Here is a 16,622-nt window from a genome sequence, read left to right on the forward strand (position 1 = left end):
TTTTTTTTTTCCCCTCTTTTTCTTTATTTTTTTTTTTCTTCACAGAGCACGGTGAGGGGGGGTGGGACGTGTCATTTGAAGTGTGAGTGAGTTTCCATGAGAGTGGGGCGGTTGCACAGGATGACTGGAAACTCTTCTGTTTCGCTTGACATATTCCCCCTCCCACGGGATTGTCTACGCGTGCACAAACAGACACGTATATAATGTGTACGTATGTCTGTCCATATAGAAACATAGGGAGGGCAGATATTCAGCCAGGATCCTTCGCTGCAGCAGTGGCACCGCATTTAAAAGTCCCCTGAACGCTGGAGCACGGCCAGGAGAACATCAAGGCTAACAGAGATTTGTGTAGAGAGGGACCACTGAGGGTTTCCAAGAAAAAAAAAAAAATCCCATAACTAACTGGATATTGAGCACCTCTAGCCTTGCAGAAACCACCGTGGAGAGGAGCAGAAGGGATGTGATGCCCAGAGCACCATCTCCTCAAGCTCCAAGACCTCCAGGGGACTGCTTGGATGGGGGGGGGACAAGGCTACAGGGAAACACTGTGGTCAGATGTGACCACCCTGTAAAATTCCCCTCCTACTACCTGCCTAAGCACTGTGGTTAATTAATTTGCCCCTGCTTTGTGAGTAGATGTAGCCCTCAAAACACCATCTGGAGCCAGGCTGTGCCTTCAGTGTAGCTCCAGTAATTGTTTATGTTTATTTGACCATTTATCACTGGGATCCCTTTGCCAAAACCTGCTCAGCACATCAGATGGGACTTGTCATGCGGCAGGCAGACCTAATCAAGCTGCCACCCAGAAGTGACCCCAAGCTCCTGATTTTGGAGATTTATATAAACTCTAAAATTGGGAAATGTGCTGGGTAATTTAAAGAAGCCGGAAAGAAGAAACCGAAGTGAAAACATGGACCTTCAATTATAGGAGGCATTGAACTCTGCTCTGGCCCTGCCAGAGCTCCTGTTTGTCTTTATCTGAGGCCCAAGAACTGGTTTCAAGGAAATAGGAGAGCCATGGGGCTTGGTCCTGGAGGTGTGATGAGATCTTCCTAGCGTTAGTCCCACAGGGCACAGAGCTGCTGGGTGGCAGGTCCCTGCAGGTTCACCCAGGGGCAATGCGTTGATCCAGCAAACTTCATTCCAGACTCTGGGAGCTCGTTATAAAATGATGTTCAGATTAGGCCAAGGTGGGAGACCTGGGGATAGATATAAGGGGATGGTGGGGCTTTTCAGACACCTGGTGCCTGCCATGATGAGTGACGAGGGAGAGGGGAGAGAGGCTTGACCTCTTCATCATCACATGCCAATGGAGGGACCAAATTGAGCAACAAGCCCATAGAGGAGCTGAGGGCAGGGAAAATGGTTTTAATTTAAGACCACAGGCTGCAGCTGGGTCCTGGTGGTCATGGAGCAGTGTCAAATTTCCAGATTCCCATTAAGACCAGTAGCACCCAACCATTCAGCTCACTGGCAGGGGATTTGATTCATAATTTGCAATTTCGCCAGATTGTATCTGCACATAAACAAAGTTGTTGAAGAACAAGGTGCCCGGTGTAGGCTCTCAGTAGCTGGAGCTAACCTGCAGGGATAGATTTGTTGAGAGGTGCATAATATTTGCTGCAACGTGTAACTAGCCTTTAAAAATTCCCAAGGATGGATTCACAGAGGGCACAGGAGATGCTTGAGCCTCCGCACCTCGGCAGGTGAATGACTGGCAGCTGTAATCACTGTTTATCTCATTAAGCAAATAGTCCTCCTGCTACTTCCCAAGTGATGTTCTACCAGGGAAATACAGCTCACCTCCGGTATTGAGGTGCCCCAGGTCTGCTTAGCCAGCTACATTTCTGTATGAATTTTGGAAACTGGGAAGAGTGGCTGTCACTAAAATGAAGAAGGGGTTAAAGATGTCATCGTCGGGAACATTGGACACTCTGGAGGTGGTTCTCCAAAACCTTTCATTTTGGATTCCCTGGTGGGACTTCAGTTGGAGATAACTAGCTGATAGCCTGCTTATAGGGAACTATTAGTTCCAGCCAAAAAAAGTCAGTTTTATTTAGTATGTGTAAATATATATGGTTCACGTGGGCTCAACTTGCCAGCCAGATGTTGATAAGGATGAATCCTTGTATGCCCAAGGATTTTGTTCAGAGATTAGTAGTAATATTGAAAAGTCCAGTAGGTAATGGAGAAATACCAGGCTGAAGGTCACCCCTGTGATCTCAATCCCTGAAGTGTAACCACTTTAATTATGAGATCAAACCATGCTCGACTTCCGGGGCTCTTCCTTCAGGAGGAGCCATCTCACGCATCCTTGGCTCTGTGGAGGCTGGCCAAAAAGGGTTGGGCTGTCCTCCTGGGTCTTCTTGACCATCCCTCTCCTCCCAGCATCAGTGGGATATCTCCATCTGTGTCAGCACCTCTGGAGCTCTGGCTGCCTTGGCACCTGTGTCCTATGGAGCATCCTCTTAAATTGGACTGACCTGCTCTGTTTATGGAGCTGCTGCCTTTCCAGGAGACATGTGGGGTGATGCCACCTTTGCAGCTACCTACAGGCCTTTCTCCCTGTCCATGCTTCACACGGGCATCTTCCATGGCCAGCGTGACCCTCTTTGCATCCTTCTTTGCCAAGGCATCCCTTTGGAAATCACTGCTCTTGTCTGCTTTGCTCCAGATCTAAGCACAACCCGTGATCTTTTCGAGGAGGGATCCTCAGTTTGGGGTGGGTGATCTTATTAACGTAGCACTTAAAAAACCAAACACTCCCACCTTTCCTGGCTCAACCCTGAATTCCCCAAGCAGGACCTGTCCCAAGGGGAAGGCTGGCCTGGGTGATTAGAGGCTGGGGCGGGTGCCCAGCCCGGCAGTAAACCCCTGGTGCTATTGCTAGCGAGCTGGTTCCCACCCACAGCATCATCTTCAGGTCTGCAGGTCGGTTGTCTCCTTTAAAAACCTGACGATTTCCTTGCGAGGGAGGCAGGGGTTGGTGTCACCACGTTTTCCTCATCGTTTCAGGCACCTCACGGGGAAGTGATTGAGAGGCGAGGAGCGCTCTCTGCCCCACCTTCCCGCCGCAGGGGAGAAACACTAGGTACTGGGGTGGGTGGTTTAATAACACGTTCTTCTGGAGACAAGATGTTCAGAGGAGAGTTGTGCTTAAGGAAATATTTGTCTTTTTTTGAGTTTTACATCTTCCTTTTTTTTTTTTTTTTTAAATAATAGAAAAAAAAACCAACCCTCACCTCTCTGCTTGCCTTTCAAATAGGCTTTGAGGGATCCCAACTCTTTATTGGTAGGAAAGAAAAAGTATCTTCCAAATCAGAGTTAAGTGCTTGGCCAAGGCAATGGTGGTGTTCCCATGCAAGGGGACGTGGGGATGGCTTCAGCTGAGGTGTCAAAGTGGGTGGCTTCTCTCAGGGACACTTGCACAAGGGACTTGCTCAAGGTCACGGAGCAATTGGTGGATGTGGGAACAGAGCTCCAGCATCCCTATTCCACCAAAATAACAACATGGCTGAGGAGCAGGAGCTATCAATCAATCACAAACTAAAAAGTTTGTCCCCATCTTTCTCCTAAATCCTCTTTAAGTGCTGAAAAGCCACAATACGATGAGGATAGACTTTTTAGCAGGGCCTGTAGCAATAGGATGAGGAGTAATGGTTTTAAACTAAAAGAGGGGAGATTCAGACTAGATAAAAGGAAGAAATTCTTTGCTGTGAAGATGGTGAGACACCGGCTCAGGTTGCCCAGAGAGATGGTAGATGCCCCATCCCTGGAAAAATTCAAAATCAGGCTGGATGGGGTTCAGAGCAACCTGATCTAGTTGAAGATGTCAACTTCTGGGTTGGACTAGATGGCCTTTAAAGGTCCCTTCCAACCCAAACCATTCTATGGTTCTGTGATTCTATGACTCCCTCTCCTGCCGTGGGCTGCAGGCTGGGGTGACCAAGGATGCTCAGCACCCCAAATCCATGTCCAGCCACCTCTGGGATGCTTTCCTGGATGGCCTCATGCTTCAGAAAATGGAGCTCTGGGGGTTTTGTGCCTGCAGGGACTGTGTGAGCTAGTTGGGGTGTCAGGACATGGCCAGGGGGGGAGTGTTCAACCCCAAACCTTGCCCCTGGGCTTACACCCTAACCCCTGCTCCATGCCTAGGCTGGGTGAAGGGAAAAACTGTAGTTGCCATTTGTTTTGCCTGGAAAAATGTCATTTTGACACCGGTAGCAGGCAGGGATCAGCCAGAGCCTCAGGCTCCTTCCTGTGTCACACTGAATGCAGAATGAGCATGGCATGGGGTGGGCAGCAGCTTTGCACTTCTCAGCTTTCCCTGGAGCACCCCCATATCTTCAGGGTGGCCCTCCTGGGGAGAGTGAGTGTAGGCACACCAAAAAGACACGTAGTCAGGAGACAGCACCTTCCCGTGGGGGAAAATCATAGCAAAGAGAAGGCTGAGCAGTGCACGTTTAAAAGGAAATGCTCTCAGAATCTCTATACAAATAACAAAATATAGATATATAATTATATAAAATATTAGAGGAGGACTTTGTTGAGTAGGGTAGATGGTTGGACTCAATGATCCCAAGCGTCTCTTCCAACCTGAATGATTCTATGATTCTATGATTAATATGAATACATAAATATATTATATATACAAACATTAAAATGCTGCATGTTACAGTAATGATGTTACATGCCAACATACAATCAAAGGCCAAAAATGCCATCTCCCAGGTAAGGCTCAGGATGGGAAGTGTTGACCCCACAAACCCAGTGGGTGGGAAGGGGACGTCCCCAGCCCTGCCATAGCCCTGGGCGAGGAGCCACGCGTTGCACAAGCCTGGGCACTTCCTGGCAGCCTTTATCTCCTCCAAGGGCCCAGCTTTGCAGGGCGTTGTTGCCGGAGATGAGGAAGGAGATGGGAGAGGGAAGTGCTGATGAGGAGCCCTCACAGGTCTCAGGGCTTTGAGCAATACCAGGACCCAGGGCGGGATCCCATCCCACTTCAGGGCTGGCTCATCTTTACCAGGGCCCCTTTGAGCTCTGGCATTTCCATTTCTACTCAGACTGGTGAATATCATAAATTCATGGAATGGTTTGGGTTGGAAGGAGCCTTAAAGATCATCTAGTGCCCCCCCCTGCCCTGGGCAGGGACACCTCCCACCAGACCAGGTTGCTCCAAGCCCCCTCCAACCTGGCCTTGAACCCCTCCAGGGATGGGGCAGCCACAGCTTCTCTGGCCAACCTGGGCCAGGCTCTCACCACCCTCACACCAAAGAAGTTCTTCCCCACATCTCATCTCAATCTCCCCTCTCTCAGTTTAAACCCATTCCCCCTCCTCCTATGGCTCTCCTCCCCCATCAAGAGTCCTTCCCCAGCTTTCCTGGAGTCCCTTGAGGGCTCTAAGGTCTCCCCGGAGCCTTCTCTTCTCCAGGCTAAACATCCCCAACTCTCTCATCCTGAGTCAGTAAACTAATGTAGGCAATATTAGTTTACTTTATCTATTTTCTATACATATATCCCTATAATCTATGGAGCATACTTCTGTTTTTCACTTGCCACCGTGCTAAATGAGCATTTTGCCTCTCTCTCTGCTATTTCAGTTTTATATATTACCCGTTTTCAGAGGCTGCATTGTACTGAAGGAGGCTCGAACTTAAAAGCAGGCGTGAGAATAAAACCAAAAAAAAAAAAATAAAATAAAGAATAGAAGGGCTTTGGGTCACACGGGGAGTGCTCAGAGCGGACAAATTATAATAGTGCTGGGGTCCCTGGGCTGTGTCTGGGTCCTGTCACCCACGTCCAGGCAGTGGGTGAGGTTAAACCTTGGCATCCCCACCGAGACTGCTGCCTGCATCTGCCCACCTCTGCCTGCACATCCCCCTCAGGCTCCCTCCTCTTCATCCACAGAAAACAAACAGCAGCGCTGCCCACCTGTCTTTGAAATTAAGAAGGGGAACAGAATTTGAAAAAAAAAAAAAAAAAAAGAGGCAGAAGTATTCCTCTCGGGTTTTCCTTGCCCTTCCTTTTCTGGCTTTCAGAGGGCAGATGAGTTTTAAGAGTGCCCATAAATGCAATGTTTCGAGACGTCATCTGCGGAATACATTTATTTTAGGTGCCCTCCACCCTTTCCCCCACCCCACTCCCCCCACCGCCCTGGTTTATTTTAACAATGCTGTAATTTTCTGTTATAAAACTGGATTTTTTTATTTTTCTTTATTTTTTTTTTTAATTTTTTTTTCTGTTTAACTCCGTGTGGCCCATTCAGCATCTGCATGCCCCGTGTGCGTGCACTGGCTGGTGACATTTGTCACCACGGGATGCTATTTTTAGGCCTGTTATCCTGGAGGACCCCACCCTGGGCTTGGGGAGGGGGGGAAAGAGGGGGAGGGAGGAGGGAGAGGAGGGAGGGGGAGGAAGGAAAACGTCAGCCTCAGCAACACTTCCAGCCTCTGGCCATCAGCCTCCCCCGGGGGCATGGGAACCATAAGGTCATTTCGCAGGCTGGCTGAGCTCCGGAGCTGTCAAACCACCCTACACGAGTTTAAAAAATGCAGATGTATGCAAATGAGTCGCCTGGGCTGTTTCTCTCTTTCTCTTCCTCTCTTCTCTCCCCCCCTCCCCTCCCCTCCCCACGTTTAAATGACATGAATCACCTTCAATTTTGCCAGCATCCTGTAAAGTTATCAGCTTGCCTAAGTGCTTCGGTTAGCAGAGCCGCATCTCGAGAGGACCAGGAGGGGAAAAGAAAGGAAAAGGAGACCGTTCCCACCGAAGGGAATAAAATCACATACCCCCTGATCACCTAATTCCGTTTTTTCTCGCTTTCTTGCTGCCGAGTGAATAATCCACAAATTAGGGAGGATGCAGCTGACTGTCCAGGAAAAACCTCTATAGAAACGATTTTCAGGGTAGTCTGATATTCTGCTTTTCTCATCTGAGGGTGATCCGGTGATAAAAGGTCAAAACAGATTCGTAGGAAGACACGTTCCTTCACATAAGGAGCTCCTTTAACACTAACGCTCCTTCCAAACAAGAATAAACGAGTGGAAGATAAATGCAGCCATAGAAATTTAATTGCTCATGCTTATTACTAAGGACACAAAGCCCTAAAAAGGGAAGTTGGCTTTTCTTCCCCAGATCAGGGGTTATTTATTATCATGCACTCCACTTGAAGAACACATCGGATTTACTTTCATTTATCGGCAATTTTCAAGGAAGATTTGATACGGAGCTGGCCGGGCTGGTAGAGGAGCGAAGCTCGTTAACGTGGTTAAGCTCAGCACACTGTAATGAATCAATTTGTTTCAGACAACAGACATAATTAGCGTGGAGCTAATGGGCACACCGGGGGGATGCGGGGCTGCAGCATCGTCCCTTGGCCAAAAATGTCAGTGGCTGGAGCTGCAGGGGGGCTCAGAGGGGTGGAATTCCTGGTTCCTCTCCCCATCTCCGGGCATGGGGAGGTGGCTGGAGAGGGCTTCCCATGGTGAAGGCTGCCCTCCAGCCCTCCCATGGGTCTTCACTATCTCAGGGACAGCTTGTCCCACATCCTATCATTGGTCCCGCCAGGCTGGTGGTCTGTGACCCTTCCCCAGGGTGTCCTCCATCTGGGTTGCACCATCTTCCCAAGGCCTTCGCTGGTCGGCTCCCACACGGCGAGTGTTTGGCAATGCTGATTAGGTGTGGGGGAGACACCTGCAAGGTCTCAGCTGGAGATTGATCCTGCAGAGGGAGAAGGGAGACGGCGTTCCTCTTCCCACGGGAATGTTTGCTGCAGAGTCTGATCCCCTCTACAGTTCTCCAGCCTCCCCCCAGGGTCACTGGCTTGCTGGACAAGGACAATCCTTACAAGGATTTCCCTGGACAACGTGTCACACCATGGCTCTTCCATCCCCAAGGACTGGAGGCATGTGGTAGGGTGGGTGCCAGCCCCACACCATGAGGTAGACCAGGTCCCCACAGCTGGGAAGGTAGACCAGGTCCCCACAGCTCCAGGTTCTCACAGGTGGGAAGGAGGTTTGGAGTTAGAGAGGCCAAGCAGGGAAAGACACCCAGGACATGGTGATGGATCACAGGAGGGATGCGGAGGTGGCACAGAGTGGGGTCAGGAACCTATCAGAGATGGAGAGGGTCAGATTGGGAGCCTGCCTGATGGTCTCAGCCTTGCCAAAGGGGATGGAGTAGGGCTGCAGTTTTACTTACCCCGGGCTCTCTTGGAAATCAACCGCTTGGCTGTGAAATGGATGTTTACCTGCAGTGGGGCCATGAGCTGGGGCTCTTAGAGGTGTCACTGCTCTGTGTCCTGGGGGGTGCCAAGGGGCTGGGGTATTCAAAGCTATTCAGGCTCTTTGATGTATTCTCTGTGTGATGGGATTAATGTATTTGTCGCCTGCTGGAGGAAGTCGCTCTCCTTTCCTGGGATTTCTCATGTGGAAGGGCTGCTGGAGCCATGTGAAAGAGGAAACATCTTACAGATAAAAAATGGCAAAAAAAAAAAAAATATCAGGTTTTCCTTTTGGGTGTGGGCTTTTTTGCTTCTGAATCTCCCTTTGAAGGTGGAGCTGCTGTGGCAGGAGAAGGTGCCTGCCAGATGCACAGGGCATTTGATACCATGCTAACAAGTCCAAACAGGATTGGGAGCGAAGCAAGCTCAGCTCATGGGTGAAGACAGCAGACAGCCATCTGCCTCTGGCCAAGCCCTTGCTCCCTGGTTGGGTTCTGGGTTGCCTTTCTCTGAGCATTTAGGTATGCTGTGACACAGAACTCTTTGCTTGCCTCCCCCATTCCCAAATCCCTTGGGAAGACATCCCTGTGCAGGTTCTCCATGTGCATGGCTGAGGGGCCATGGGATAGCTTCCAGGTGTAAGGTAGCAAGGGGACACAGAACTGGAGACAGACTGAGAGAGTTGGGGGGGGTGCAGCCTGGAGAAAAGAAGGCTCCGAAGGAGACCTCAGAGCCCCTTCCAGTCCCTCAAGGGACTCCAAGAGAGATGGGGATGGACTGTTTAGCAGGGAGGGGAGCCATAGGAAGCGGGAGAAGGGTTTGAAACTGAAAGAGGGGAGATTGAGATGAGATATTGGGAAGAACTTCTTTGGTGTGAGGGTGGTGAGAGCCTGGCCCAGGTTGTCCCGAGAAGCTGTGGCTGCCCCATCCCTGGAGGGGTTCAAGGCCAGGTTGGAGGGGGCTTTGAGCAACCTGATCTGGTGGGACGTGTCCCTTCCTGGGGCAGGGGGCTGGAACTGGATGATCTTTAAGGTTCCTTCTAGCCCAAACCATTCTATGATTCTGTAAGGACCACTCTCCTCCTGCAGCAAAGAGCCTTGACCAGCAGTCCATCCACTTTGGAATGCCCAGTTGTACCAGTCCCCAGAACGATTGTGTAGATGAGATGGGCACTCCCTGGCTCATCTTATTTAAGCAGTGTAGATGCTGGCACTTGGCAGCATGAAGAAATACAGCGTCAGCCTTTCCCCACATAGCTCCTGGCAGAGCAAATCCAGCACGTGCCTGGAAAGATGTTGGCTCTGGGAGGATGTGGAAGAAGCGTGATGGGGAGGGAATCGTTGCACAAGGTCCCTGGGGGAGGGATGTGAAAGAGAAGAGGGAGCTTGTGGAAGTGATGAAAATGTGACTAGGGTGGGAGTGGAGAAGAGAGGGGTGGAGAGAAAAAAGGAGGCAAAGGTGAAATCACAGAGGATGTGGAAGGAGTTGAAGGTGACGTGGAGATGCACTGGGGCAGTGAAAGCAGGAGGTGACTACAGAGGACCAAGTAGGGCAGGGGAGAGGAGGACATCAGGAGACGGCAGGGTCATTTGGGTGCTGCTGATTGAGAACCCCCTGCTAATACCCCTCTCTCTGTGTTTTGTCCTAGGGCACTGCATGAGAATATGGCCAATGGCATTGAAGATCTTATCGGGATCCCATTCCCGAACCACAGCAGTGAGGTCTTATGTGGGTTAAACGAGCAGCGGCACGATGGTCTCCTCTGCGATGTCATCCTCATTGTACAGGACCAGGAGTACCGGACCCATCGGTCCGTCCTTGCTGCCTGCAGCAAGTACTTCAAAAAACTCTTCACTACTGGCACTTTAACAGACCAGCCCTATGTTTACGAGATTGACTTTGTCAAGCCTGAAGCACTTTCTGCCATCCTCGAGTTTGCCTACACCTCAACCCTCACCATCACCACCTCAAACGTCAAGCACATCCTCAGCGCTGCCAAGATGCTGGAGATCCAGTGCATTATCAATGTATGCCTTGAAATCATGGAGCCCGACAGAGAGGCGGAAGAGGAAGATGACAAAGAGGACGAAGACGATGACGAAGACGAAGATGAAGATGAGGAGGAAGAGGAGGAGGAGGAGGAAGTGGAAGATTTTGTCAATCAGGAGAACCTAACCGATGTCCAAGAAGTAAGCTGTCACCAAAGCCCTTCGAAGTCTGATCTCACCCAAGAAGCTTATACAGAAGCACCTAAAGACTTTCCAAATCACTACCCAGCCAATAACTCCTCTGGACACTTGGGGGTGATACGAGACTTCTCCATCGAGTCCTTGCTAAGGGAGAACTTGTACCCTAAGACGAACATCCCAGAAAGGAGGCCACCTCTCTCTCCTTTCACCCCCACCTTCTTCCCCCACCTCTGGAACAGCGATTTTAGCTCTTTCCCCCAACTTGAGGAGCCACCAGTTGACAACGGCCCCTTGGATCTTGTCATCAAAAAGAGGAAGATCAAGGAAGAGGAGGAGAAGGAAGACCTGCCTCCGCCTCCTTTCCCTAATGACTTCTTCAAGGACATGTTTACCAACGCGCCAGCAGCTCCCTTAGGGCATATTAAGGCAGAGACTGACTATAACGCTTATCTCAATTTCCTAAGTGCTACCCAGTTTGGAGGAGTTTTTCCCCCGTGGCCCCTGGAAGAAGAGAGGAAGATAAAGCCCAAGGCGTCCCAGCAATGTCCCATCTGCAACAAAGTCATCATGGGAGCCGGCAAGCTGCCCAGGCACATGAGGACCCACACGGGAGAGAAGCCCTATATGTGCAATATCTGTGAAGTCCGCTTTACCAGGTGTGCCTTGGTGACACGTGGCAGTGTGCTGGGGGGTGGGTGGTGGTTGGTCATGGCCCACATCATGACCCATGGCTGATTCCTAAGCTAATTCCTAAGCTACACATCTCTTTTTTGCTCCTTCCCCCTGTCCCCCTAAAGACAAGTACCAAAGAAAGTAAGACATGATTTCTATCCCTTTGGAAAAAAAAAAAAGAAAAGGAGGGAGGGAGGGAAGGAGGGAGGGTGGAGGAAGAAAACGAACCTACTGATTTTGGTGGGTTGTGGATCCCATCCACAGCACACTGGGTCCATCCGCTCACTGGACAAAAGCTTAAATAAGTAACAGGATATTTTCAACCCCACCATAGTTCACCACAGTTGGACCAGAGGCAGCTGGAAACCAGATGGTCAAACAGCCAAGGAGGCTTCATCTCTAATGTGCTGGGCGATGCGTTGAGATGGGAGGGCCGTTTAGCTGCGGGATGTAATTAGTTTGGGTTTGCACATTTTGGCATCAGTGTAGACCACAACCAAGTTGGATATGTTTAGACATGACAGTGTTTGGGCTTTCTGGGGCTGGAGCAGTCCTAATTATTATACATTAGTAGGTGGGTGTTGGTCTCTTTTCCCAAGTAGCAAGCAGTAGGACAAGAGGAAACGGCCACAAGTTGTGCCAGGGGCTGTTTAGATTGGATATTAAGAAAAATTTCTTCACGGAAAGGGTTGTCAAGCATTGGAATAGACTGCCCAGGGAAGTGGTGGAGTCACCATCCCTGGAGGTGTTTAAAAGCTGGGCAGACGTGGTGCTGAGGGACATGGGTTAGTGGTGGACTTGGCAGTGTTGGGTTGATGGTTGGACTCAATGATCTTAAAAGTCTCTTCTAACCTAAATTATTCTATGACTTATCACCTCAGATGTTGGCTGCCTGAGAGCCTGGCACCTTGACTGCCTTCATGGTCAATTGAAAGAGATTGTGACCCTCAGAGAGGTAGAGGAGGGAAGGGGATGAGCAGAGGTGTCATCCTTGACCACAAAGACAAGGCACCTACCTTTTAGATATCTCAAGTTAGGTGAGGCCAGCCCCAATATGGGCTGCTCCAAGGTGGGTGTGACTAGCCAGATCCACCCATGGTATCATTTCCCAGCCTTTGGACCTCTCTTCACCCTAGCAGACCCCTCAGTGGTAATAAACCAGCGGGGCCTTTGCTACAGCTTGCCTACTGCTACAGCTTGCAACCCTTCTCTGGAAAGCTGGGCGTATTTAATCGGCGAGCAGAGACAAATAGATTCCTGGACCTGCTCTTGCTGGGTGTAATTAATATCTAATGAGTACAATCTTTACCATAATAATAAAGCTTTCTGACAAGAGCATGGTGTTTCAGCTCCTGGCTGCGTGTGAGAGAGAGAGAGAGCCCTATTACTGTGAGGGGAGAGAACCAGAGGAGAATAATATGCACAGTAGGCAAAGGCGAGCTCCTGACAATGGCCGGACACCTGGGGTGCCCCTGCATTCAGCCTGTCCTTTCTTCTCCCGTCCCTGTGATAATATTCGAGGGGAAGTTATGCAGATGATGAGGATTTGACCTGAAAATAAATTCTTCCCTGCTCCGCTCCATTAGCGGGCGGCAGACACCGTATTATCATGCGGGGAGCATCCTGCCTCGGGAGCCAGCTCACCCTGGAGGAAAGGCCACTGCCTGGTGCTAATTCCCACCTGCAGGAGTTTGGATCCGGCTCCTGCCGGAGAACAGGTGAGATGGCCAAGAGCTGGAGAAAGGCCAACATCATCTCAGTCTTCAAAAAGGGCAAGAAGTAGGACCCGGGAAATTACAGACGGGTCAGCCTCACCTCCATCCCTGGAAGGGTGATGGAACACCTCATCCTGAGTGTCATCTCAGAGCATATGGAGGGAAAGAAAGCTATCAGAAGTAGTCAACATGGATTTACCGAGGGGAAGTCATGTCAGAATAACCTGATAGCTTTCTATGATGGCATGACTGCTTGGATAGATGAAAGGAAGGCGGTGGATGTTGTCTACCTTCACTTCATCAAGGCTTTTGACACCATCTGCCACAGCATCCTCATAGCTAAGCTTAGGAAGTGTGGGTTAGATGAATGGACAGTTAAATGGATTGAAAACTGGCTAAAAGACAGAACCCAGAGGGTTGTGATTAGGGGCACGGAATCCAGCTGGAAGTCTGTAACAAGTGGTGTTCCCCAGGGGTCCATACTGGGTCCAGTCCTCTTCAATATATTCATCAATGACCCAGACGAAGGGATGGAACGTACCCTCAGCAAGTTCGCTGATGACACAAAAGTAGGAGGGGTGGCTGACACACCAGAAGGCTGTGGTGCCACACAGAGAGTCTTGGACAGGCTGGAGAGTTGGGCAGAGAGAAACCTAATGAAATTTGACAAGGTCAAGTGCAGGGTGCTGCACCTGGGGAGGAATAACCCCCTGCACCAGGACAGGTTGGGGGTGACCTGCTGGAGAGCAGCTCTGAGGAGAAAGACCTGGGAGTCCTGGTGGACAACAGGATGCCCATGAGCCAGCAATGGGCCCTTGTGGCCAAGAAGGCCAATGGTATCCTGGGGGCCATCAGGAAGAGTGGGACCAGCAGGTGGAGGGAGGTCATCCTGCCCCTCTGCTCTGCTCTGGGGAGGCCCCAGCTGGAGCACTGGGTCCAGTTCTGGGCTCCACAGTTCCAGAAGGAGAGGGAACTGCTGGAGAGGGGACAGCAGAGGGCTACAAAGATGATTAAGGGCCTGGAGCATCTCTCCTACGAGGAGAGGCTGAGGGACTTGTGTCTTTTCAGTCCTGAGAAGAGAAGGCTGAGGGGGGATCTAATTAATGCATACAAATACTTGAAGGGTGGGTGTCAGGAGGACGGGTCTGGTCTTTTCTCAGTGGTGCCCAGGGACAGGACAAGAGGAAATGGGCACAAACTTGAGTATAAGAAGTTCCACCTAAACATGAGAAGGAACTTCTTTACTGTGAGAGTGGTGGAGCACTGGAACAGGCTGCCCCAGAGAGGTGGTGGAGTCTCCTTCTCTGGAGACATTCAAAACCCACCTGGACAAGTTCCTGTGCAGCCTGGTCTAGGTAGACCCACTCAGGGGGAGGGTTAGACTAGATGATCTGCAGAGGTCCCTTCCAACCCCATGTGATTCTATGATTCTATGATTCCTGCTGCTGCTGCATCCCCAGGTTGAGATCTGGGTCAACTTGGCCGGGGGGAGCGTGGATGGGTTCAGCCCCATGAGTGTGTCTGCATCCCAGTCTGGAGCCATGCAACCAACCAGCCCCATCCTGTGGTCCCCATGGCTCTCCGGGGCGTGATGCTGTGGGTGCTGATTGTTGATGAGGAAATAGCTTGGCTTGACTAGTCACTGACACCTTCCCCTTAATGGGAACAATAAAGCTGAGCCCTCCCAGAGGGCTCCCAAAGTCCTTTACAAGCACGACCAGCAGTGTTGGCTTTTGTTGGGGAAACTGAGGCACGGAGGGATGTTGGTACTAACTCACAGACACCATGAAATTTAGTAGGAGGGTTTGGGTGGGAATTCAGGTCTCCTGACACCTAATCCAGACAGGTTAAATCAGCACCTTGGCCTTTAAAAGCACCACGCAGAGATGGTCTAGCGTGGCCTGGGTTAAACCCGACAGCTGCCGCTTCCCCTGTGTTCTCCACAGCTTCTAAATACAAAGCAAGAGGGCTAGGAGGACTTTAACCCCACAAAATCATCACCAAAAAAAATTGGGACTAACCCAGCGGTGCAGCCTTCCGTCATCACTCACAAAAACGGAGCCCTTTGTTGGGGTCACCCTTCACGGAGCTAAAGGCTGGAGGGTTTTTTTTTTTCCTTCTTTAACACCCGGAGCAAAGTGGAAATCTCAAAACATTGGTTTATATTTAAATGCACTTGGAAGTATTTTGATTAGCAGGCGGCTGTTTGGTTTTTTGTTTTTTGTTTTTTGTTTTTTTTTTTCTTGGCCATTTTCAGCCTTACCTCTAATGTGGGAGCTCTCCTTTAGGGGAAAGTGTGTTTAAGTGAAGGGGAGTGATTGAGACGTTAGGAGGAGATTTCTGCCGGGGTTTCTCGAACGCCACCCGCTGGCTTTATGTGTTTTGCTCTCGGGGGGAATCTCAGGCTTCCCAAAAGCACCGGGCTCACACCCATGGCCGTGCCCAGTCCCTTCCCTGGCGGGGTGTGCACCCAGCTGGTCCCCTCGGGGTCCCCAGGGAAAGCGGGGTGCAGGGGAGCAGAGGTTCCCCAATGGGATTTCTAGGTGAATCACTCTTTCATATTATTTCTGAGCTGGAGGAACTGTGGAGGAGCAAACTTATTAGGGGGAAAATAGAGAAAAAAAACATTTTTTAGGGGGGAGTGAGGGTTTCCCAACTTCCCCATCGCATCCCTTCCCCTTCCCATCAGCGGGATCTCTCATCCCATGGCAAGGACACCATGTGCACCTGGACCTGCTACCCCCAACTCCCAGGGACATCTGATCGCAGGAGGCAGGACTTCATTTAATAGCTCATTAATTTTTTTTCCTTAAACAAAGGCTGCTCGGCTTCGAGCCTGCCAGTTTGCCCTGCTAAAACGCCGGAGAAAGCGGCAAATATTTCAGCTTTTCCACCAAGGCAACCCCGGAGCGCTCAAGGAGAAACTGTTCCAGCCAGAAAGGTTAACATTATTTGTTCCTGTTATTTGTGTTGTGACAGCTCGCAGAGCCCTAATCGCTCTCCTAATGCAATTGCATTAAGGTTATTCACACACACACACACACACACACACACAGAGGGAGTGTGGTTCTCCCTCCGAGAGCCCGGGAGCTGAGCTCCCATCCCGAGTTTTCCCACTCTGCATCCCTCCCCTCCACCCTGAGCATCTCTCACAGCCCCCTCTCCCCCTTCCCCAGCCTCTGAGCTTCTCCAGGTAGAGCCATAAAAAAAAAAATCCCTCTCTTCCATCCCACGGAGATGCTGCCGGGGCAGGGCGGATTGAGTTTCTCCCCATCTGCCGCCGGAGATGGGTAATAACCTGAAAAATAAAAGAACAGCTTTGCCTTGTATTTACGTTGTACAATCCTGGCAGGCTGCATGTTTATTAGGAAAAGCGATCCTGCTAGGTTAAACACTGCATGTATAGGTTTAAATTATATTATAGGTGGGGCTGGTAGCTCTGCTTTTTATTAACGTTTCCCAACGCTTCCCCTGCCTTCATCTCCCGGCGGCTTCACCACCCCTTCTGTGCTGGGGGGAGGAAATTTTTGGTGCTGCTTTGTCCTCGGGGCTCGCAGGGGAAATGTTCCCCCCCTCCCTGCAAGAAAACCCAGGGGTAACAGGCCCTTGGAGAATTTCCCAGTGGGAAGGTGGGATCTGGCCCTGGGAACGGCTGGCAGGTTGTTGAAAAATATTTCGGGGCAAGGTGGCAGAAATTAGTGCAAAGGGCTTCACCTGCCAGCATAAATAGATTTTTTTTGGGTGGCTTTCACACTTTTTTTGGCATGCTCACGTATTTTATATATAATTTCATATATGATTCTACATATAATTTTATATATA

At 50.3% G+C, this 16,622-nt stretch overlaps 1 protein-coding gene across 1 annotated transcript in view; it reads left to right on the forward strand.

Moving 5' to 3' along the window:
* The window catches only part of ZBTB7C (zinc finger and BTB domain containing 7C), a 59,832-nt gene that overhangs the window by 41,077 nt on the left and 2,133 nt on the right, over window positions 1-16,622 (forward strand). Inside the window, exon 2 of the mRNA XM_014960786.1 lies at window positions 9,873-11,069. Coding sequence (XP_014816272.1) covers window positions 9,873-11,069 — 1,197 coding nt within the window. The remainder of the gene's footprint in view (window positions 1-9,872; window positions 11,070-16,622) is intronic.

The sequence above is a fragment of the Calidris pugnax genome, unplaced genomic scaffold (genome assembly GCF_001431845.1).
Source record: "Calidris pugnax isolate Ruff unplaced genomic scaffold, ASM143184v1 scaffold150, whole genome shotgun sequence".
Lineage (NCBI taxonomy): Eukaryota > Metazoa > Chordata > Aves > Charadriiformes > Scolopacidae > Calidris > Calidris pugnax.